Source organism: Sus scrofa, chromosome 6, assembly GCF_000003025.6.
Source record: "Sus scrofa isolate TJ Tabasco breed Duroc chromosome 6, Sscrofa11.1, whole genome shotgun sequence".
NCBI lineage: Eukaryota > Metazoa > Chordata > Mammalia > Artiodactyla > Suidae > Sus > Sus scrofa.
The window spans coordinates 53,657,515-53,681,595 of NC_010448.4; the positions used below are offsets into that span (position 1 = coordinate 53,657,515).

Here is a 24,081-nt window from a genome sequence, read left to right on the forward strand (position 1 = left end):
AGCCTCCTCCGGACCTGTCCACCACATACATCGGCCTCCACCACTAAAGACGACCCCGCATTTCCCACAAGGAAAAAGTGTCCACTCTGGGGAGTTCTCATCGTGGCTCAGTGGAAACAAATCTGACTGGCATCCATGAGGATGCAGGTTCAATCCCTGGCTTCGCTCAGTGGGTTAAGGATCCGACGTGGCTGTGGGCTCCTGGCCTGGGAACTTCCATATGCTGCAAGTGCAGCCCTAAAAAAACAAAATAAGAAGAAGAAGAAGAAAGAATGTCCACTCTGAAGACAGGGAGAAAGGCCTCTCTTCCTATGAGGCCCAGGAGCCCTTCAAAGATCTTCCCAGGTGCTGACCCAGACCAACCACCTGTGTGTGAGCTAATCCTTTTTCTTCTCTTTCTAAAGCCTTGAAGGAATGTACCCCCTGCGTATTTATAATGGTCCTTCAAGGGTGAATGGATAAACAAACTGTCATATGATGCATTTAATTACTGAATGCCATTCCACTGGAGAATGCACTAGACTGAAATATTTTATTTGTGTGTGTGTGTTTCTAGGGCTGCACCCATGGCATATGGAGGATCCCAGGCTAGGGGTCAAATTGGAGCTAAAACTGCTGGCCTATGCCACAGCCACAGCAACACCCAATCCTTAACCCACTAAGCAAGGCCAGGGATTGAACCCACTTCTCATGAATACTAGTCGGATTCATTTCTGCTGAGCCAAGATGGGAACTCCCGTGAAATATTTTATACCTTTCTCCTGAATATGCTACTCTCCTTTGTGCCGAGGTTAAAACAGCTTTGCGTCCCCTAAAAGACAACTCAGGAAGCAGAGACAGGAGAGGGACAGTGCCCTGGTCAGGGCCACACAACCAGTCAATGACAGACACCAGAAACAGAGGGTTCCAGTTCTGAGAACTATCTGGATTCGCATTTAAAACATCCCTACCCCGGAGTTCCCATTGTGGCGCAGCAGAAACGAGTCCGACTAGGAACTATGAGGTTGTGGGTTTGATCCCTGGCCTTGCTCATTGGGTTAAGGATCTGGCATTGCTGTGGCTGTGATGTAGGCGAGCAGCAACAGCTCCGATTAGACTCCTAAACTGGGAACCTCCATGTGCCGCACGGGTGTGGCCCTAAAAAGGCAAAAAGACAAAACAAAACAAACAAACAAAGAAACAAAAAACATCCCTATCCCTCTCCCAGGGTCATTAGCCCTGGGGATGGAGGGGGAGATCTGCAGGCCTAAGGATCCTAAAATTAAACTCTTACGGTCTTACTCAACTCAACACATCCTTCCTGCCTTTCCCTCGTGCCTTCTTCTCAGGCTGCCTAATAAGTCAGAGGTTCAAATGGGCTGAAATGGTGGCCAAGGAGTGACGGCCATAATCCCATTTTCTGCTGTCTCCCCTCCCCCTTCCAAGCCAGCTCCCCTTTCCAAATGCCCCTCCCTGCCAAGTGCCCAACCCGTTACCCTTGAAGCTCTCCAAGACTTCTCTCTTCCCTCCTCAGGCCTCTCGGGCCCTCAGGCAATGATAAGCCATTGGGCAATGATAAGTTCAGACCTTTCAGCTACTCTCCCCTGAGCCCCACTCCCTCCCACGCCTTGGCCGCCTCCTTGCAGGGCCCTCCAGAAAGTTCCTGACCTTTCATAAGGCCTTAGCCCATTAGGCCTTTGCCTCAGTCTTACCATTGACTTCCCCCTGACCCCACCCATCTACCTGGGTTCAGCCTTTAAAGCTGGCCCCGTCCTTTTTTTGTTTGCTTTTTTTTTTTTTAGGGCCGCCCCCACGGCATATGGAGGTTCCCATATGCTAGGGATCTAACTGACGCTGCCGGCCTATGCTACAGCCGAGCCACCGAGCCGCGTCTGCGACGCCAGGGATCGAACCCGCAACTCCATGGTTCCTAGCCGGATTCGTTTCCGCGACGGAAACTCCTCTTCCAACATTTTCATTAAACTTTTCCCTAGCCCCACCCCTTCCAGGTGGGCCCGCCTCCCCCGGCCCCGCCCCGCAAGTCCAACTTCCAGATGACCCCGCCCACCAACAGCCTTTCCCCGCCCCCATCCCTCTATAGACACGCCCTTCCATGTGGTCCCGCCCCTCCAGGCCTCTCCTCAGAGCCAGTTCAGTCCAGGGGCTCCAGGCCTCACCTACATTCTACCTGCCCCTGAGCCTCCGACAGATGCTGCCCCGCCCCCTCGAGCGGCCCATTGCCCGCTCTCTCCCCTCCACAGCGCGCTCCTGGCCGCCTCAGCGTCTCCCCACGTCCGCTCCTCTGCAGCTGACCGACGCTGCGAAGGCATGAACTCTGAGTTTACTACACGCGCGCCATTCCCCAGCCCTGAAGCCCCGCACGGACGACTCCACTTGCCTCTCTCCGGGCCAGACACCGCTGGCCAGAGCGTCACACCCGGAACCGCAGGGCGCTACACTGCAGTACCAAATTCGCGCCACGGAGTTCGCGCGCAGACTTCTACGGCCGGGGGCGGGGCCGAGCTGAGGGGCGGAGCCCGGAGGACGGCCGCGCCGCCGTCGCGCAGAGGGTCCTGGGAGTTGTAGTTTCTTGGCCGCGAGACCGCAAGAAAGGGGGTGAAGTGGGGCGAGCCCTCCCGCAGAGCACGCTGGGAAACGGCCCCGAGCCTCCTCTTGTACTGAATGAGTGGGTGCGGCTGCGGGTCCAAGGAGTGACCGCCAAGAAAAGGGAGCTTCGGTGGAAGCTGCTTCGCGAGGCACGGCGGGAAGAGAGGCGGGAGGCCGCGCGGGGCATCCCGGGAGCAAGGGCCGGGCCGGGCCTCGGCGCGGGGCATTGTGGGAGGTGGACGCCGCTCCGGGGCGGGTAGGTGATTGGGGAGGGGCGGGAAGGGTGCACATCTGGGGGAGGGGAGAGGCACAGCTGGGTGGGACAGCCTGGATGGGAGGTGCCGAGGCGGGCGGGGCTGGGAGGGATTGGGGAGACAGGAGCCAGCTGGGAGGGGCTGCCCAAGGGGGGGAGGCGAAGCTGGACGTGGGGGAGCATCTGGGGTGATAAAGCCCATCTAAGGACGACGGACCATGTCTAGGATGAGGACCCATATTTGGGGAGGACGGGAACTGTAGATGAGAGGAGGGGGCCACAACTGGACTGGGCGGTATATCTGGGCAGGAAGAGACCACAGATGAATATTGGTGACACTTCTGAGAATTGGCCACAAGTGAATGGGGCACACACCTGTAGGCAGAGGGTCCATACTAGATGTGGGGAGGACGTCTGGATACGGGGGCACCTCCACAGCTGGATATGGCAACCCATAGGGGTCCCATCCAGGAGAGGGGCAATAGCTGCCTAGAATCTGAGACACATCTGGGGAGGAGGGAGCCACAGATGCATGAAGAATACGACTAGCAGAGTTCTTGTTGTGGCTCAGCGGTTAACGAACCCGACTAGGAACCATGAGGCCGTGGGTTCGATCCCTGCCTTGCTCAACGGATTAAGGATCCCGCGTTGCTGTGAGCTGTGGTGTAAGTCGCAGAAGAGGCTTGGATCCCGTGTTGCTGTGGCGTAGGCCGGTGGCTACAGCTCGGATTGGACCCCTAGCCTGGGAACCTCCATATGCCACCAGTGCGGCCATTAAAAAACAAAAGAAAAGAAAAAGAGTATGACTGGGGACAAGGAACCCATAACTGAATGGGCAGAGCACATCTGGAGATGGAACATTTTTAGAGGGGGGACAAGCTGGATGTGGCTTACAGCCCAAGTGTAGGCACATGGGGCGGGGGAGGGTATTTCTATGGAAATGGAGGCACTAGAGGCTGCCGCCAAATGTGGGAGGCATATCTGGAAGGCGAGGAGATCCTACCTGGAAGCTGAGAACACATTTGAGGAGGCGTCCGCGACTGAGTTTAAGGACGCCTATTTTGGGAGAGGGACCTTAATTGTACGGGGGTGGGGGTGGGGGTCACACCCGTGGAGAAGGGGACCGGCGTTGGAGTTAGGATCAGGATGAAAGGTTCCAGTTGTCCCAAGAATAAAACACGCGGTGGGAGGAAGCCAGAGATGGGGTGGAGGTTCATGTCTAGAGATTAACGGGACTATCCCGCCCCAGGCCCCACCTGGATTGAGGAATCAGCCCTGAAGAGCAGGCGCAGAGTGGAGGAAGAGGGCCCCCTCGGGTGGGGATGGATCTGATCTCCACGTGTCCTCCCTGCCCCTCCCACTCAGGCACCCCAGGATGGAGCCCCCTCCCGGCACGGTGGCGGGGCAGGAGGAGCAGGAGCTGCGGGAGAGGGCCTTCTTCTCCTGGGCCGAGTTCAGCCGCTTCTTCGACGCCTGGTGCCAGCAGCGGCTGGCGCTCTTCTTCGTCAAGAGCTCCATGCACCTGGCGCGCTGCCGCTGGGCCAGCGCGCCCCCGCTCTACACGCTCATCGACGTGCTCAAGTACAGCTACGTGCGGCTGGTGTGCAAGGACGTGCGCGCGCCCAGCCGGCCCGCCGTGGGGTGCGTGAGCTGAGCCGCCTGCCCTGCGGGGTGCTGGGGGGAGGGGCCGCCAGGGGAAGGGGGAGGCGCCGAGCCCCCCACCCCGAGACTAGGAGGGCAGCGATTCCAACGAAAGCCCCTAAACACACGGTGAAGAGAGGCCAGGGGAGTCAGGAGGGAAGCTTCCTGAGACAGAGACAGCCGGTTCCCAGAGGGACAAAGGCGCACACCTTTAGCGGGTGGGCTCCAGTTACAGACTTTATAATAAAGAGCCACGCAGAGGCAGAGAGCCAGATGGACACACACACACACACACACACACACACACACACACACACACGACATAAAGAAAATTCCAGAAACATGGAGACTTAGTGCCAAAGACACCAAACAGCCAGGAGAAACAGATGAGAGCCAGATTTTGGACACCTACAGAGAGATTAGAGTCTGGGCTGCAGAGAAAACCACAGGATAAAGATAGAAAAAAAATCCATCCATTCAGGAGATACAAGGCCAGGTCCCATGCTGGGAGCTAGGGATCTTTCACTTGGGGGCGGTGTGGGGTTTAGCAAGGCAAATTCCTCGCTCTTCTAGAACTTTCTTACTGGACGGAAGACTGACATTCCGTGAACAAACTCAAGGGTAGTTCCCTCCAAGTGTAATGCCACAAGCAGCTTGAGAAATCCAAGAGGGCTAGGAAAGGTCTCCGGGTGGCCGGGGGTGTTTTAACTGACCCCAGTTTTAAACCCCGAACATTCCCATGCAGTGTGGGGTTTCCAAGGACAGACGCTGAGACTGAGTCCCCGTGGGACTGAGCCTTGGCGCTCAGGTTTGCCACCCCCCCCAGTCCCTTCCACCTCCGCCTTCACCACTTCCTTGTTTGGCCTGTCAGGACCCTGACTGCGTGTGAGTTGGCGACCCTTGGATGGGGCTGTAGACAGAGGGAAGTGCTTAAGAACAGAGGCTCTGGGAGGTCCCATCGTGGCGCAGGTTTGATCCCTGGCCTCCCTCAGTGGGTTAAGGATTGGGCATTGCCCTGAGCTGTGGTGTAGATCGCAGATGTGGTGAATATGGCTGTGGCTGTGGTGTAGGCCAGCGGCTACAGCTCAGATTAGACCCCTAGCCTGGGAACCTCCATGTGCCGTGGGAACAGCCCTAAAAAGCAAAAAAAAAAAAAGACAGAGACTCTGCCTGCAGACTGCTTAAGATCCGCTCCACCACTTCCTGGGTGGGGTTTGAGGCCACGGACCGCCCATCTCTCAGGCTCGGTTTCCTCCTCTCTGCAAGAGGGTTACCGCAGTACCTGCCTTGCGGGCTTGTTGTGAGTTTATTGTGAGGCTGCGTGCAGGGAGGCGCTACCCCTGCCTGGGACCCAGGGCGGCTGCGTCCGTCCGTGACAGCCTTTCCAGAGCCAAGAGCACAGCCCGGGGGGGGCGGCAGCCTGGATACCAACCAGGACCCCAGCACTGATCCATCCTTGACGTTGAATTAGGGCCGTCCCCTTTCCAGGCATCAGCTTCCTCCCTGGGAAGATGGGAGAAGTAACGGTATGGATCGCTGGAGTTTGTTGAGGAGTAAATGAGCCAAGACAGGCACATGCTTCAGGGGGGCCCAGGTGAGCACTCGCGAGCGGCCATTCTCACTCACCGTTACTTAAACGTTTAATGTGAGAATTCAGATTCTCCATAGCTTATGCACTGCTTGTTCTAGAAACAGACTTGGCGATCCCGAAGCAGAACAGCATCAAACACCCAGAGAAGCCCGGATCCCTAGAACATCCGAGCTTGCCGGAAGCTTAGGCCCAATCTGGAAGCACTATTTGTTAGCAGAAGCCGATTCAAAGCAACAGACACTTATGGAGCCCCTACGGTGTATATGGGAACCCAGAACGTAGGGCCTATGGAGCAGTGGTCCCTGCGCTTGAGGGGTTCAGGATCTAATCTAGGAGACAGAGACATTCCTCCCTCCAGGGGGCAAAAAAGAAATGGCCCGAGGTAGTAAGAGGTTGACGAGGGAAATGGAGCATGACAAAAGAGGAGTGGCCAGCTCTACTGAGAGCTTACAGGTGGACCTGGAGGGCTTCCTGGAAGAGGTGACCCGTCAGTGGAGTCTGGAAAGGTTTTTGTTTCTATATCTGTGTATGTACAGTATTTGACTTAAACACACGGCACATACTACATGCAGGCACTGGCTCTCTACAAATAGCAGAGGGAGGTGGGGACCGGAGGTGTGGCAAGACAGTACAGGCTGGCACGGGGGCAAGGACGGTGCCTTGGGCTCGGGCCTGGTGACTGGGGGTCAGTGAGAGGGTCCTCGGCGGGGCAGGGGCGGGGGGAGCTCATGAGTGGAGGTGGCTGATGATGTGGGCCCATCACTTCTGAACCTCTCTGTCCCTCCAGCAACTCAGGCAGGGCCTCTCTGGCGTCACAGCCCAGGGACCGAGGTCTGAATCTGGGGAGTTAGTGCGGGAGAAAAGGCAGGAGATGTGGCTGGAATGCTGGGACTTTATCCTGGGGCACTGGGGAGCCCCGGCGGCGGCGGCGAGCTGGGGCAGCTCTGGGGGGTAGGAAGACCCTCTGGGGCCTGATGGACCTGGGCTGGGGGAGAGAAAGCGGAGGCCAGGGAGGCGGCTGGGCTGAGGGTCCAGGGGCCTCACAGAAGGGCTGTCTTTCCGGCCACTCCATCCCTCTTTCCTGAAGGTTGCACCGTGACAGCCACGTCACACCCACGGATCCCCAGCTCTCCCCGCTCCTCCCCAGCCTCTCATAGCACTGCCTCCTCTAGAACCAGACTGCCAGCCGCTCCCAACACACCAGCCTTTGAAACCACAAAATCTCAAGACCCAGAGGGATCATGAGGAAACGAGTGAGTGGAATGCAAAGCAAAGCCACGGTCCTTTTGGAAGAAAAAAGATGATAGAGGAGTTCCTGTTGTGGCTCAGGGGAAGCAAATCTGACGAGGAACCGTGAGGTTTCAGGTTCGATCCCTGGCCTCACTCAGTGGGTTAAGGATCCAGTGCTGCTGTGAGCTGTGGTGTAGGTGGCAGACATGGCTCGGATCCTGTGTTGCTGTGGCTGTGCTGTAGGCTGGCAGCTGTAGCTCTGATTCGACCCCTAGCCTGGGAACCTCCATGTGCTGTGGGTACGGCCCTAAAAAGCAAAAAAAAAAAAAAAAAAGGAAAAAGATGATTGAAAATAGTGGCTACTTTTCATTAACTGTTTATTAGACACCAGCCCCTTTTCTAGCCATTTATGTCCTCTTCTTTAACCCTCTCAGTGACCCTGTGAGGTCAGCATTATTATTAGCCCCAATTTCCAGATGAGAAAACTGAGGCAGAGAGGTTAAGGGGCTCACCCCAGATAGCACAGCTGCTAAAGAGGGAAAACCAGCCCTGGGACCCATACCGCTCGACCACACAGCCCATGCTTGTAATTACCATGCAGCTCCCTCTCTCTCTCCCCTTCTCTTTCTGCTCCTCTTTCTTTCCATCGTGGGTCGTGAACATGAAAGTTAAATGTGCTGACACCCCAGGGACTTTTTGGTCCTAGGCACGATGGTGTTTGCTCATTCATCTCTTGGTTTGTTTTGAGCACCTACCATGTGCGGGGTGTGTGTGTTTTAGATGCCGGGATTTCTGTGGGAGCACTCCGCGTTCAGTGGAGAGCGTTCATCACAGCTGGGCATCGGTCACATCACTACCCCAATATGTGATGGAATCTGCCCTCGCCTGGGGATGGTCTGGGAGGGCTTCCTGGAGGAGGCGATGCCGGCTCTGAGTTGTGAAGGACGAGTAGGAGTTAAATAGGTGAAAAGAAGGAGTTCTGGTCATGGCGCAGCGGAAATGAATCCGACTAGGAACCATAAGTTTGCGGGTTTGATCCCTGACCTCCCTCAGTGGGTTAAGGATCCGGCGTTGCCATGAGCTGTGGTGTAGGTCACAGACACGGCTCGGATCCCACATTGCTGTGGCTGTGGTGTAGGCCGGCAGCTGTAGCTCTCATTTGACCCCTAGCCTGGGCACCTCTATATGCCAGGGGTGTGGCCCTAAAAAAGCGAAAAAAATTTTTAAAAATAGGTGCAAGAAGGGAGAATGGTGTTCCGTAAAGAGGGAAAAAACTTAGAGTAGGTTGGTCACACAGGGAAAAAAGTGGGTGGTTTGGAGGGTTTAGAAGGCGTGATAGGCAGGACTTGGTGACGGGTGCTTTCGATGGGATGAGAGGTGTGCCTGGGCACCTGGGTTCAAACATTAGGATGCAGTCATTCACCCATCATGTAGTGACCCAGCATCTCCCAAGTGCCAGGAGCTGTTCTTGGTGCTGAGGATACAGCAGGAAACAAAACGGGCAAAAATTCCTGGCCACGTTTATAGTTAGTGGGGGGTGATGTTATTCCCCCAGATAGATGGAGAGAAATGGCAGAGGTGACGTGTTGAGGCCACCGTGGACCATTGTGCAAGACACTGGGACCCCACAGAGGGGACGTGCTCGTCTCCAGTGAGAGGCACGGCTTCCCAGAAGAGGCGACCTCTCACGAGTTGGGGGCTCGTTCTAGTTGCTGAAACACCCAGGCCCAAAGAATTCAGACCAGAGAGTTTCATAAAAGCCCGTGAGTTTTTCTAGAGAAACGTACCAAGTCAAACCCCACGCACTTGCCATTTTTGTAGATCAGAAATGGTGCATGCTGGGAATTTCTTTTCGTTCCCTGATACCACCATAGTGGCTCTACATTTGTATTTTATTTAGAACGATTCGTACACTCAGTGATTTTTTTTTCTTTGTAGGACCACACCTGGGGCATATGGAGGTTCCCAGGCCAGGGGATGAATCAGAGCTGTAACCACCAGCCTACACCACAGCCACAGCCACACCAGATCTGAGCTGCATCTGCAACCTACACCATAGCTCATGGCAACACTGGATCCTTAACCCACTGAGCCAGGCCAGTAATCAAACCTGCATCCTCATGGGTATTAGTCATGTCTGTCACCACTGAGACACAGGGGAACTCCCTCAATGATTTTTCTAATTTTGCATTATTTTTGTTACTTTAAACAAAAATCTCAGACACTATGTGGATTTTTAAAAATCTGTCAGACTCCTGGATTTTACTTTATTTCATACATGAAGGAGAAAGGGGGTGTGTTGAGGATCTCCTGCTTTATTTATTTATTTATTTATTTATTTATTATTTATTTGTCTTTTTCCCTTTTCTTGAGCCACTCTCGCAGCATATGGAGGTTCCCAGGCTAGGGGTCTCATCGGAGCCGCAGCCACTGGCCTATGCCAGAGCCACAGCGACACGGGATCCGAGCTGCATCTGCAACCCACACCACAGCTCACAGCAACACCGGATCCTTAACCCACTGAGTGAGGCCAAGGATCGAACCTGCAACCTCATGGTTCCTAGTCAGATTCGTTAACCACCGCGCCACGACGGGAACTCCTCCTTCTGCTTTATTAAAGACAATTCTTAAGTATTTATCCCGGAGGTTCTCAAGGTGGATTACCCTCCTCAGGGACTATTTGGAAACAGTGAGGGAGCATTTTGGGGGTGCCAGGCTTCTTAACTATATGCCAGGCTTCAGATGGTCTATGTTACAAGGCTTGGCAAACTAGGAGCCCTTGGGCCAATTGCAAGCGGCAGCTCATCTTTGTAAATAGTTTTGTTGGCACCCATTCATGGACATATGGTCCCTGGCCGTGTCTGCCATATAGCGACAAGCCACAGCTACTCACTGGCCCTTTTTGCAGGACAGGTTTGCCAACCCCTGCCCTAGAAACACAACACCTCCTACCAAACACGCTGCTGTCACCTCCCACGAATAAACGCAAACACCTTTCAGACAGCAGGTATCCATTTAAATCTTATCAGAGAAATATACTCTGCTATAGTTTTCTCAAATTCTCTTTCATTTTTTACCAGGCGGATGTAACTCCCTAAGTCGATGTCCAGTGACAGGCCCTGCCCTGCAGTTTGAAAACCACTGTCTGAGACAGAGTTTTGCTCACACACAAAAGAGGTGTGTAAGAGAGTGTTCGCTAAAGCATTGTGAATAAGAAGTGAGAATGGGAGACAACCTAATAGTTGGCGGAGCTGTGGAGGGGAATATTAGGCAGCCCAAAAAAGGAACAAGATGGAGAAGTCTTTTTTTTTCTTTCTTTTTAGGGCCGCACCTGCCACATATGGAAGTTCCCAGGCTAGGGTTCAAGTCAAATCGGAGCTGCAGCTGCCAGCCACAGTAACACGGGATCCAGGCTGCATGTGTGAGCTACACTGCAACTCAAGGCAACACCAGATCCTTAACCCACTGAGCGGGGCCAAGGATAGAACCTACATCCTCATGGATGCCAGTCAGGTTCCTTACCGCTGAGCCACACAGGGGACTCCTTTGTGTTGTTGTTGTTGTCTTTTTAAGAAAAGTCTTGAAAAGCTGATGAGTGAAAACAAGCAAGCTACAGAAGCATAGATGGAGTGTGATGCTCACATTCATTCCCTGTTGTTGCTGTAACAAAGCGCTACAAATGTAGTGGCTCAAAACGAATACGAATGTGTGACCCTACCCCTCCGAAGGTCAGACCTCCAACGTGGGAATCACTGGGCTAAAATCGAGGTGTCTGGCAGGGCTGCGTTTCTTCTGGAGGCTTAAGGGGGAGACTCTGTCTCTTGGCCTTCTCCTGCTTCTGGAGGTGCCCACATTTCTTGGTTTGCAGCCTCTTCCTCCATTTTCAAAGCCAACAGCACGGCTCTTTCAATCTTTCTCTGACTTTGACACTCCTGCCTCCCTCTTCCACCTGAAAGGACTCTTGTGATCACACTGGGCCCATCTGGATGACCCACATCAGGTCCTCCTCTTGAGACTGAATTGAATCATATCTTCAAGAAGTCCCTTTGCCATATGCAGGGACATTTGCACAGCTTCAGTGAGTAGGATGTGAATATCCTTGGGGGGCTGTTATGCTGCCCCCTCTCACACCAGAAAACAGAAAGTTGCCAAGGAAATCTTCCTAAAAACGTGTGACACACCTTTATAAAAGTACACACATAGGAGTTCCCATTGTGGCTCAGTTGTTAGGTACCCGACTTGTATTCCTGAGGATGAGGGTTCAATCCCTGGCCTCGCTCAGTGGGTTAAGGATCTGGTGTTGCCGTGAGCTGTGGTGTAGGTTGCAGATGTGGCTCAGATCCTGAGTGGCTATGGATGTGGCGTAGGCAGGCGGCTACAACTGTGATTCGACCCCTGGCCTGGGAACTTCCATACGCTGCAGGTGTGGTCCTAAGAAGACCACAAAATAAATAAATAAACAAACAAATAAAGTGCACACATCATATGTGTGCAACGTGATGAATTTTCCCCAAATAAAATGCACCTGTAGCTAGAACCCAGTACAAGAGGCAGAACGTGTCCGGTGCCAAGAAACCCCCCACCCTCCATGCCCTCCACAGGGGCAAACCCTCAGGGTAACCTGTATCCTGTCCCTTGCCAGCAGAGGTTAGTTTTGCCTGCTGTTGAATTTTCTATAAACTGCAACCATGTGGCGGGTCTTCTTCTGTGTCTGGCTTCTTTTATAGAGCAGGCACGTGAGATCATCCACGTTCCGCGAATAACCACGGTGTGTTCATTCTTAGTGGCGATTGATATTTTAGGTATATATCAAAACTTGTTTTCCCGTCCTGTTGGATGCTGGGGTTGTTTCAAGTATTTGGCTGATAGGAGTGGTGGTGTTAAGAACATTCTAGTAAACATCTTTCGGGGCTTCTCCGCCGGCATTTATCTTGCGTGGAAATACTGTTCACAGAAGGGGCACGTGCTTAGCTTTAGTAGATGCTGCCACGCTGTTCTGCAAAAGTGCTGGGACCGTTTCACACGCCCATCGACAACCCGTGGGAGTTCCGGTTGCTCCACCTCCTCACGGACATCTGACGTTATCAGTCTCTTTTATTTGGTGGCGGGTAGTGGCTTCTCCCGAGGGTTTTTTTTTTCTTTTTTCTTTTGATATGTAGTTGATTTACAGTGCTGTGTTCGTTTCAGGTGTGCAGCAAACTGATTCAGTTGTCGTGTGTGTGTGTGTGTGTGTGTGTGTGTGTGTGTGTGTGTGTGTGTATAGATCTGTAAATATATATTCCTTTTTAGGCTTTTTCCCCTTATAGGTTATTACCAGATATTGAGTATCGCTTCCTGTGCTGTAAGTAGGTCCTTGCTGATTATCTCTTTTATCTATAGTAGTGTGTATAGTTTAATCCCAAATTCCTCCCCCCCTTCCCCCTTTGGTAATCCTAAATTTGTTCTCTATGTCTGTGAATCTGTTTCTGTTTTGTGAATCAGTTCTTTTGTATCATTTTTTTAGATGCCACATATATATATATTTATCTTCGTCTGATTTACTTCATTTAGTATGAAAACCTCTAGGCTTATCTATTTTGCTGCAGATGGCATCATTTCACTCTTTTTTATGGCTGAGTAATATTTGTGTGTGTGTGTGTGTGTGTGTGTGTGTGCACGCATGCACACACACAAGTGCATATACCACCCTAGGGTGTTTTAATTTGTGTTCTCTTGATGCCTAATGAATTTGAGCACCTTTTTTTGTTTGTTTTTTGGTTTTCTTGGTTTTCATTTTTGGTTTTTTGTTTTGTTTTGTTTTTTTGCTTTTTAGGGCTGCCCTGGTGGCATATGGAAGTTCCCAGACCAGGGGTCAAATCAGAGCTACAGCTGCCAGCCAGCACCACAGCCACAGCAACTTGGGCTCCAAGCTGCATCTTCGACCTACACCGCAGCCCATGGCAACACCAGATCCTTAACCCACTGAGCGAAGCCAGGGATCGAACCCCCATGCTCATGGATCCTATTTGGGTTTGTTACCACTGAGCCACGATGGGAACTCCTGGACCACCTTTTTGTGTGTACAAAATTTTAAAACCCAGTGCCAAGTCTTCCATTGTTTATAGGTTCATAACATATGTAAGAATGCTAAGTACCTAACTTGAGTTGTGGCTACCTCGGGGGACAGAAGGAGCGAAGGGACTTGGTTGGGACAGGGTTCACAGAGGGCCTCAGCTGGCAATGTTGTCATTGCTAAATCAGAAGCAGATTCAGGAGCATATGAAATGTTTTATTTCTTAAAGTTGATTGAGGTAAATATAAAAAGCCATTCATCCACTTTTCATAGAGCCGCAGCGGGTAGGTAGGGAATTCCACGGCCCATGGGGCTCAGACCCTGTTTCTCAGTGCCTTCCCTGAGTCAGCTCTTTTAATCCCCACAACAACCCTTTGCGAAAAGGACGAAAAGGACGGGGATAATCTCCTCCCTTTTAAGAGGTAACTGAGGCCCCGGGACCTGCCCAAAGGTCACACGGCTGGCCTCTTCCGGAGGCCCTCCCCTCTTCTCTATGCCTGCCACAATTCTTCTTAAACAGAGTCCAGGAGAGAGAGGGAAGGCGCGAGAGGGCAGGCAGCAGGGTGATGTGACGGCGGCGGTGGTCGTTCCTCCCGCAGGCCCCCCCAGCCCGGCTGCCCGGCCTTCATCATCGTCAAGCTGAGCCCGTTGCGGGACCGCCTCGTGGTGACGGAGTGCCAGCTGACCCACTCGCACCCGGCCTGCCCGCTCGAGTTCGCCTACTACTTCCGCCCGGGCCACCTGCTGGCCAACGCCTGCCTGCCCGTGCGCACCACCAACAAGATCTCCAAGCAGTTTGTGGCCCCGGCCGACGTGCGCCGCCTGCTCTCCTACTGCAAGGGCCGCGACCACGGCGTCCTGGACGCCCTGCACGTGCTCGAGGGGCTCTTCCGCACCGACCCCGAGGCCAAGGTGGGGGTCTCGCGAGAGGCAGGCCGGGGGCGGGGGAGAGCCGCGCGCAAGACTCGCGTTCACCCATCCATCCGTCCGTCCGTCCGTCCATCCATCCATCCATCCATCCAACCACCCGCCCACCGATGCATATTCCCACATTTCATTCATTCCTTCGCGCATTCATTCTACATGTATTTATCAAGGCGTTGAGGGGAACGGGGCGAGGGACAGCCCCCAGCAGGACACAGGGTCCTTACTCGCACAGAGCCCATCCTCTAGGGCAGTAGAGCTTTCTGCCATAATGCTAATGCCTGGTGATTCTGCACTGCGCAGCATGGCAGCGACCTGGCATACGCGGCTTAGTAGGCACTTGCAGTGCGGCCAGTAGGACCGGGGAACTGAGTTTTTAAATGTTATATCATTTTAATGAATCAACATTTAAACAGCCACTTGCGGTGATTGGCTACTACAACCTTGCAGTTGTCGCGGGAAAAACCAACCCTAGACAGGTGCATGCAAATGTGGTTTGGCGGAAGGGTTGGCGTGAGGAAGGAGAGGATGCAAAGTGATGGAAGATAATATTTAAAAAAATTTTTTAACTGAACTATGCCAATAGGAAATGCACACACACAAAAAGGGAGCTCCTGTCCTGGCTCAGTGGAAACAACTCTGACTAGGAATCATGAGGGTGTGGGTTCCATCCCTGGCCTCGATCAGTGGGTTAAGGATCTGGCCTTGCTGTGAGCTGTGGTGGAGTTTCCCAGGCTAGGGGTCCAATCAGAGCTGCAGCTGCCAGCCTACACCACAGCCACAGCAATGCTGGATCTTGAACCCACTGAGCAAGGCCAGGGATTGAGCCTACGTCCTCACGGATGCTAGTCTGATTCCTTAACCCCTGAGCCACAACGGGAGCTCCCAGTGGAACTTTCTATGATGCTAAGAACAGTCTCTATCTGCAGCGTCCAGCGGGGTAGCTCCTGTGGCTATTGAGTGCTTGAAATGTAGCCGGTATGACTGAGGAACGGAATTCTTTTTTTCTTTTTGATTGCAGTATAGTTGATTTACAGTGGTGTGTCAATTTCTGCTGTACAGCAAAGTGATTCAGTTATACACACACATATTCTTTTTCATATTCTTTCCTATGATGGTTTCTCACAGATTATTGAAGGTCCCTGTGCTATGTAACAGGGCCTTGTTTCCTGAATTCTTCATTTCACTTAATTAATGGAAATGTCAACAGTCCCGTGTGGCTAGTGGCTTCTGTATCAAACGGCACAGCTCTATATATGGATAAGTTTGCATGAATTTATTTTTAACCTTCTTTCCCCTTGCCCCGCCCCCAGCAAGATGGCATATTGTACCACTTTTTTGCATCTTGCTTTGTATGTTGGGGCATGCCAGCTGTTAGCATCTTTTGTGCTTCCTCTGGGGCCTGTCAAATCCCCCTGAGAAAACTGCAGCCACTTGGCTGGCCGGCAGGGAAAGGCCAGGCTGCCCGCTTTCTGGAGCCACTTGGGGGAAGAGGGCTGGTTGCTGGCATTGGGTCAGCAAGATGCACTGACCTAACCACCCCACCCCCGCACAGCAGGCCGATGTTCCCGGGGGCCAGCAACCCTCTCTGTTTTAGCCCCTCCACACAATAACCCTCCAGTCCCCAGGGGCTGAGGAGAAGCAGGAGCTTTAGAGATCTAGCTGCCCTCACACTCACTGTTTTAACTTCCCACCCTGCCCAGGTTTGCAATTCCGTTTGTTGGTTGGTTGGTTTGTGTTTGGCTGGGCCCTCAACATGCAAAAGTTCCTGGGCCAGGGATCAAACCCAAGCCACAGCAATGAGCCCAGCCACAGCAATGACAATGCTAGATCCTGAACTCCTAGGCCACCAGGAAACTCCTGCCAATTCCTTTTGAGGACTCTGCTGTTGGTCCCAATTGCTAGTTTAGGAATCATGGGGTGTTTTTTTCTTTTTTGCCATTACGGGGGCGATGGTGAGCTTGTCCATCTGCTTTCCAACTTCGAGGCGTAAAACAGTGTACATAATGTGTTTTATGTGTAAGATGAAGCAAATAGGAATCTGGAGGCCTCATGTAGTCACATAAAGAAACACTAGAAGAGCAAGCTGGCTTTTTGGGCAGAGAGGGATCTTGCACAGAAATGAGGCGGCCTTCTCTCATGTGTGTGTTTCGCCTTTGGAAAAACATGAACTGTGATCTAAATGTGCTACTTTTAAGAATACTGGGAGTTCCTTTGTGGTGAAGTGGGTTAAGGATCTGGCGTTGCCACTTCTATGGCTCAGGCTGCTGCTGTGGAATGGATTCAATCCCTGGTCCAGGAACTTCTGCATGCCCTGGACGTGGCCAAAAAAAAAAAAAAAAAAAAAAAAAAAAAAAAAATCCTGAAAGGTCAACTGTTTACAATCTCAGCAGAAGACAGCTTGTCAATATCTATCAAAAGGACCAGATCACTCACCTTTTTTTTTTTTTTTGCCTTTCAGGGCCACATCCGCCGCATATGGAGGTTCCCAGGCTAGGGGTCTAATAGCAGCCGGCCTACACCACAGCCGCAGCAACGTGGGATCCAAGCCAAGTCTGCGACCCACACCACAGCTCACAGCAACACCGGATCATTAACCCACTGAGCAGGGATCGAACCCGCAGCCTCATGGTTCCTAGTCGGATTCGTTTCCGCTGCGCCATGACGGTAACTCCATTAATCGTTTTAATTGCTTTGCCAGCCAAGGGAACCCACAGCAGGCTAATACCTTAAAGACTGTGCCCCCCCTTGGGAGAGATTAGGAGGTGGTTCTACAGTTTGGGGAGTGGAAAACAGGGCCTCAGAGCAGGATCAGGGTAGAGGCAAGCTTGCATCATTTAGTGGCCCCAGGGCTGGTTCTGGTGGCCCTCCTTCTTTCTGGGGTGGAGAATGTTCCATTAAGTAGCTAATACTTTCCATTCGTTGGGGGTTTTCGTTCTGCAGGAGAACTCAAAGATATTGCTATGTATATTCCTTGAAGAGGAACCAGGACCTTCCCGGAGGCTGCACTCTTGTCTCTCGCCTGCTCCTCCCCACCTCTGCATCCCCTCCTCCCTGATTCACCACCCTGTGAACCTGCCTTGGAAGTCAGGGAAGGTCGAGGAGGTGGAAGCTTATCCCCTACAAATAAGAAATGGGGACACCGAAAGGCTTGTGTGCCCAGGGGTCCCACAGGGCCCTGTTCAGTTTCAAAGGAATGAATAATCACTTCCCAGAAGGGGAAACTGGGGAACAGGGAGGTTAAGGCGGAAGCTGAGGCACAGAAAGCTCAGGTCCCAACGTTAGAAAGTGGTGCGGCGGGGACTCAAACCCAGGCAACCTGGCTCCACCATCGACGCGCTTCACTTCCAGCCCAGTGGCTCTCAAACTCCAGCGGGCCTCCGTGGGAATCCCTGGAGGGCTTGTCAAAGCAGATGGCCAGGCCCCTCCCCGGAATCTCTGACCCAGCAGGGCTGCCGGGGGCCTGAGACTAGGCATTCCTGTCAAGGTCCCAGCAGGTTATGCTGACGCTGTCGGTCCAGGACCTACACTTTGAGAACCACTGCTCAGCGCAGGACGGAAGGAATGCCCAGCTCCCAGTAGGGGAAACTGTGGCTCCGAGAGGCAGCCTAGTGGGCAAAAATCACACAGCATTTAGATGGTGGTGCCAGGATCCAAAACTCAGGCAATCCACTTCCGACATTTTGAACCATTCCCCTGCACTGCCTCCTGCACGCACTTACGAACGAATGAATACATTCCCCTTTCCCGAAAGGGGGAGATCGTGGGCGGACGACCCCCGGGCGCCTCCTGACCTCTCTCCCCCCCGCCTCGCCCGCAGGTGAAGCTGGTGTTCGTGGAGGACCAGGCGGTGGTGGAAACGGTGTTCTTCCTGACGTCGCGCACCCGGGCGCTGCTGCGGCGCTTCCCGCGGATGCTCCTGGTGGACCGGCTGCCGGGGCTGCAGGGCGCCCTGGACCTGCTGGCGGTGCTGTGCGTGGACGGCGCGGGCCGCGCGCGCCAGGCCGCCTGCTGCGTGGCGCGCCCGGGCACGCCAAGCCTGCTGCGCTTCGCGCTGGCCTCACTGCTGCAGAGCGCGCCCGACGTCAAGGGTCGCGTGCGCTGCCTCACCGCAGGGCCCGAGGTGGCGGCGCAGCTGCCCGCCGTGCGCCAGCTGCTGCCCGGCGCGCGCGTGCAGATCTGCCGGGCACAGGGCCTCGAGACGCTCTTCAGCAAGGCGCAGGAGCTGGGCGGCGCGGGCCGCGAGGACCCGGGCCTGTGGCCGCGGCTATGTCGCCTCGCCGGCGCGTTGTCGCCCGCCGCCTACGCCGAGGCGCTGGCGGAGCTGCGCGCCCACGGCCCGGCCGCCTTCGTCGACTACTTCGAGCGGAACTGGGCGCCGCGCCGGGACATGTGGGTGCGCTTCCGCGCCTTCGAGGCGGCGCGCGACCTGGACGCGTGCGCCCTGGTGCGCGGCCACCGTCGGCGTCTGCTGCGCCGCCTGAGCCCCTCGCGCAGCGTGGCTCAGTGCCTGCGCGACCTGGTGGCCATGCAGTGGGCCGACGCGGCTGGGGAGGCGGCGCCCGACGTCTCCGATGACGGGGGCACTTGGCTAGAGGGTGAGCCGGGGCGGGGAGCCCGGGTGGAGAACGAGAGGGTGAAGGGCCTGGAGACCCGGGACTGGGGAGGGGCCCCGAAAGAAGGAAGCGTTTGGAGAGAAGCCCAGTTAGAGAAGGAATGGGCGCGAGGGCTGGAAACCAGGGACCGGGGAGGGGCTCCTGCGGAGAGTGAAAACGGGAGAGGGCTGCACATTCGAGACTGGAGAGGGGTCCAGCTGGAGAACCAAGTGAGAGGGTTAGAGGGGAGTGTCTGGAGAGGGTCCCAGTTGGAGAAGGAGCACTTGAGAGGGCCCGAGATCCGAGACTGGAGGGGGGGCCCCTTGGAGGGTGAGAAGGATTGGGGCCGGGAAGGTTACACCTGGAGGGGGGCCCCGGGGGAGGACCAGAGGTCGAGAGGCTCAGAAGGCTTTACCTGGAGGACAGCCCACTTGGAGGAGGGAAGGATTCGGGTGCTGGAGACCACAGGCGGGAGAGGGCCCGGGTTTGACTCTGAGGGGGCCAGGAGCCTGGACGGGAGCTCCTGGAGGGGGGCCTGGCTGCACGATAAGAAGGCAAGTGGGCTGAAAACCAGAGAGTGGAAGGGGCCTCCGTCGGACGCAGAGAAGGGAAGGGGGCTGGAGGTCAGAAACTGGAGGGGGGTCCGTATGGAGAAGCCCTTGGAATGGGTTCGAGAGAACAGAGACCACAGGGAGGCCCCGCCGGGAGAGGGGAGGCTGAGAGGGCCGGAGGCCAGAGAGGAGCGGGGAGTGAGGTTGGGTGTCAAGAGAAGAAGGGATCTGGAGGATGTGGTTCTGGTCCAGCTGGGGGACACCAGGGTGACAGGCCTGGAGAACGGGGATGGAGGGGGCGCCCAGTCTGGGGGCTCCCAGAGCAGAGGCGGGCAGGGGATGGAGTGTGGGGACCCAGTAGGGGGCTGTCTGGGGCTGGGGAATGGAGTCCCGTGCAGCACCCCCGCGGGGACTGTGCTGGAGGGTGACCCCCAGTGGGCAGTGATGAGGAGGCTGTACCTGGCCGCTGGGGAGGGCGCGCAGGAAGGTAGTGGAGAAGGCCCAAGGGAACCAAAGAGGCCTCGCTGCCTGTCGGGGGAGGACGAGGTGGACTGGGAGCCTCTGGCCAAGTTCCGAGCGGCCTGCGGGCCAGAGCTGGCCGAGCTGGTGGCCGAAGAGCTGGCCTTTGCCCGGCAGCACGGGACCCGCGGGTTCCACTGGACGGGCGCTGGGTTTGCCCTGAAGGATGGCACCTCGGACTTCTTCCTGGACGGAGCCCTGACGCGCTGCAGCTGCTCCATCCACGCCGCCCGCCGCCTGCCCTGCCGCCACCTCTTCGCCGCGCGCCTCCTCACCGGCGCAGCCTTATTCCACGTGGACCTGCTCAGGGATTGCTGGGGGCGAGCCCCGGAGCCCTGAGCCTGCCAGCCCCTGCCTGTCACCCTCCACGGCGGTAGTGGTGCTGGAGGGTGCAGGAGGGCACTCTTTGATCCCAAAGATAACAGGGCTGAGGCCAAGAAGGCCACCCCAGTCCCTCCAGCCACCCCCCGGAGCATCCAGGGACCTCATCTCCGCAGTTTGCTTCTCTGGGTCCCAGGGGAAGCCACAGCGGTGGCAGGTGGTGGTGGCCACGGTGGACCCTCAGGAGAAGAGATGTGCGGGGAGAGGTGTAGACAGGGGCAGGCGGAGGATGGGGATCAAGCTGGGGGAGGGGACTACCTGGCAGGAGGAGGGGGAGAGCTGGGGACAATGGAGGAGAGGAAAAACAAAGGGGACACAGACACAGAGGAGAGAGAGAACAAGAAGAGAGGCAGAAATGGGAGTTCCTGTCTTGGCTCAGCAGTCAGGAGCCCAATTAGCATCCCTGAGGACAGGGGTTCAATCCCTGGCCTCGCTCGGTGGGTGAAGGCGCCGGTGCTGCCATGAGCAGTGCTGTAGGTTGCAGACGCGGCTTGGATCTGGCATGGCTGTGGCTGTGCTGCAGGCCGGCAGCTGCAGCTCCGAACGGACCCCTAGCCCGGGAACTTCCGTATGCCGAGGATGTGGCCCTAAAAAAGAGAGAGAGAGAAAAGAAAAGAGGCAGAAATGGGGACAAGGAGAGCGAGGCGAGGGGGTGGGGCAGGGGAGGAGGAGGCAAGGATGGAGGAGAGGGATGGAAAAAAGATGACGAAGGGAAGGTACGGGAGGAGGGAAAGGAGAGCAGAGCGGTTTGGGGATTTCTCTAAGTCTGGAGTCTCGGATCCCATTCGCCTTCATTCTCACAAGAGGCAGAATAAGGGAGGACGCCGGGGGGCTGGTGGGATGGACTGGGGGCTCTCCAGTGGGGTGGGGGGACTGTCGGGACCATTGTGCTTCAAGATGGGAATAAAACAGTATTATTTTGGTTTTCATGCTGAGTTCTTGGCTTGTGGCGGATGGTGGGAGGCCCAGACCCAGAGGGAAGTTGAAATGGTCCAGCAATCCCCCGTGTCTTCTATCCACAGGGCCTGCTGGGGCTGGATGGAATGAAGGGGCCCCGCATAAATCCATCTCCACGGTAGCTCAGGCCTCATCCTCCCTCGCCTGGACCAGTGTGCCATGGTGACGATGTGCCAACATCCTTGGATCCCACCCCCAAATGACTAGTCCATGCCAATCTCGGCTGCTGTGCCAGTAATTGGTTGAAGAATGGGCATGTGGCCCAATCCTGGGTCTGCTTAGGGCAGGAGGCTTCTAAAGGGTCTCTCAATCCTAAGAAGAAGCCCTAGAAAAGATGGTTAGGCCTCTACCTGCTCGCAAGCATCGTGGTAGCATATGACAATGACAGAACTAAAAGATGAAGCAAAGCTGCACCCTTGCTTGGCCTGGTAGAGTCCCTGGAGTCTGCCCTCCTGGGCAGCTTCCTAAGTAAGATATGAGATATTTTAAGAGCTCCCAGGTGGCAGAGCAGGTTAAGGATCTGGTCTTGTCACTGCTTGGCTTGGGTTGCTGCTGTGACATGTGTTGGATCCCTGGCCTGGCAATTTTTGGATGCCGCAGGCACAGCAGAAAAAAAAAAAAAAAAAAAAAGGATATTTCAGTACTTGTAGCAGTTTGAGTTGGGATTTCTGTTACCACAACTGGTGAAGGACACTGACTCCTACTTCAGGGGACAAATCCAGGTGGAAATAGCTCAGCACGTCTCAAATTTTATGAACTGATGAATCACCAGTAGGTCTGCGGTGGGGCCCAAGATGGTAGAAGGTTCTCTAATGATGTGGTTGCTGCTGGATTCTGGAACACACTCTGAGTAGCAGCGAGGGAGCTTAATATAAAAGTTCAGCCAGCCCTTCGCATCACTGGGAAATCAAAAGCTTCAAGTGAAGTTGAGTCCAGGGACTCAAATAATACCTGGTTTCTCCCTTGTGCTTCTACCCGTCCAAAGAAGGCTGTCTCCTTTGGCTGAGAAAGTTAGGGTCTTTATTTCTTTTTGTGTTTTTAGGGCCGTACCCACAGCATATGGAGGTTCCCAGGCTAGAGGTCGAAGCGGACCTGAAGCTGCCGGCCTCCACCACAGCCACAGCAACACCAGAGCTGAGCCACATCTCTGATCTACACCACAGCTCCCAGCAATGCTGGATTTTTAACCCACAGAGTGAAGCCAGGGATCGAACCTGCGTCCTCATGGATACTAGTCAGGTTCGGTACCACTGAGCCACAGTGGGAACTCCAAAGATAGCATCTTGTCCTCATCTCATATCCTCAGATCTTGAGCCCCAGAGACCTTTCGACCAGCATCTGAGTATCGAATCTCAAAGAAGAAGTTGATCGGATTCACTCAAGTATCAGCATCAATCAGCTATGGTTACGTTACTGCTGCGTAACAACCACAACGCTTCAGAAGTGTTAATAACAAATATCTTTATTGTCTACGTGTTGCTTAAAGCTTGAGCAGGCCTCAGAAAACTGACTACGTCGAGATCCTGTTAAAACAGAGACACCCCTACCCCCACCCCATGGAGTTTCTGTAGGTTTGAGGCGGAGCCTGAGAATGTGCATGTCTAATCAGTTCCCAAACGAGGCTGACGCTTCTGGCTCAAAGGCCATGACTGGAGACGCACTGCTCTGATAGGCCCGGCTGGACATCTGCCTATTCCTGCAGCATGTCGCCAGGGCAGACGGAAGGTACAGGATCACTGGGGGGGAGGGGGTTAAAGAAAGGATGCAGGAGGCGTCCTGGCAGGCAGACCTAACAGCAGTCCAGTGCAGACCCTTGTCCCAAATGTCCCTACTTGACTCTTGTATCTCTAGATTGTTGGATGTGGATGAAGGAGAATCCTTGGGAGGGAAGCAACTCAGGCCATAATATATCCTGAACACCGGCTACTAAAGGGGGGGTCAGGGCATGAGAAAGGGAAGAGATTGTGGATGGTGACATCAGGGCCTTATTGGTACATGAGGAGATGACTCTTTACTCAGTGGGAAGCCATTCCCAACTTTTCAAGCAGGGGCATGGCCTGATTGGACGTACAAAAAAATCAAACTACCCAGAGCTCCCTTGTGGCTCAGCAGGTTACAAACCTGACTAGTATCTGCGAGGATGCAGGTTCCAACCCTGGCCTCGCTCAGAGGGTTAAGTATTCTGTGACGCTGTGGCTGTGGTGTAGGCCAGCAGGTGCAGCTCTGATTCAACCCCTAGCCTGGGAACTTACCCTCTGCCCCCCAAAAAAGCAAAAAATACATACATACATACATACGTAAAATTACCCCTGACAGCTTTATTGTGACAAATGTTTCAGAGGTGAATTCAGAGGAGGAAGAGATTTATGGTCAGCAAAACAGGACAGAGCAGAAGCTTCTTCACAAAACCACATCCTGAAGGATGCGTTTGACAGAGAAAGAATGAGGAGGCAGTCTTGGCAGAGGGAACCTCGTGTTCCCAAAGATCAGTGACCCTTGGACTGTGCCCCACAATGTCACCTCCTAAAAGCCATTCTTGAACCGTCCGTTTAAAGAGTCATCCCAGAGTTCCCATCGTGGCTCAGCAGAAATGAATCTGAATAACATCCATGAGTACTCGGGTTCGATCCCTGGCCTCGCTCATCGGGTTAAGGATATGGCGTTGCCGTGAGCTGTGGTGTAAGTCAAAGATGGGGCTTGGGTCTGGTGTTTCTGTGGCTGTGATGCAGGCCAGCAGCTGCAGACCTGATTCGACCCCTAGCCTGGGAACCTCCATATGCCCGCAGATGCAGCCTTAAAAA

General features: G+C 54.5%; 2 protein-coding genes across 2 annotated transcripts in view; one reads left to right on the forward strand and one right to left on the reverse strand.

Moving 5' to 3' along the window:
- LIG1 (DNA ligase 1) overlaps positions 1-2,506 on the reverse strand; it is a 39,538-nt gene extending 37,032 nt beyond the window's left edge. Inside the window, exon 1 of the mRNA XM_021094649.1 lies at positions 2,378-2,506. The gene's annotated coding sequence lies outside the window, so the exon portion shown is untranslated. The remainder of the gene's footprint in view (positions 1-2,377) is intronic.
- Positions 2,708-20,631, forward strand: C6H19orf68 (chromosome 6 C19orf68 homolog). The gene is made up of 4 exons (XM_005664646.3): positions 2,708-2,842; positions 4,205-4,480; positions 13,953-14,265; positions 18,098-20,631. Exons 2-4 carry the CDS (start codon positions 4,215-4,217, stop codon positions 20,279-20,281), a joined length of 2,763 nt encoding a protein of 920 aa, XP_005664703.1. The 5' UTR covers positions 2,708-2,842; positions 4,205-4,214; the 3' UTR covers positions 20,282-20,631.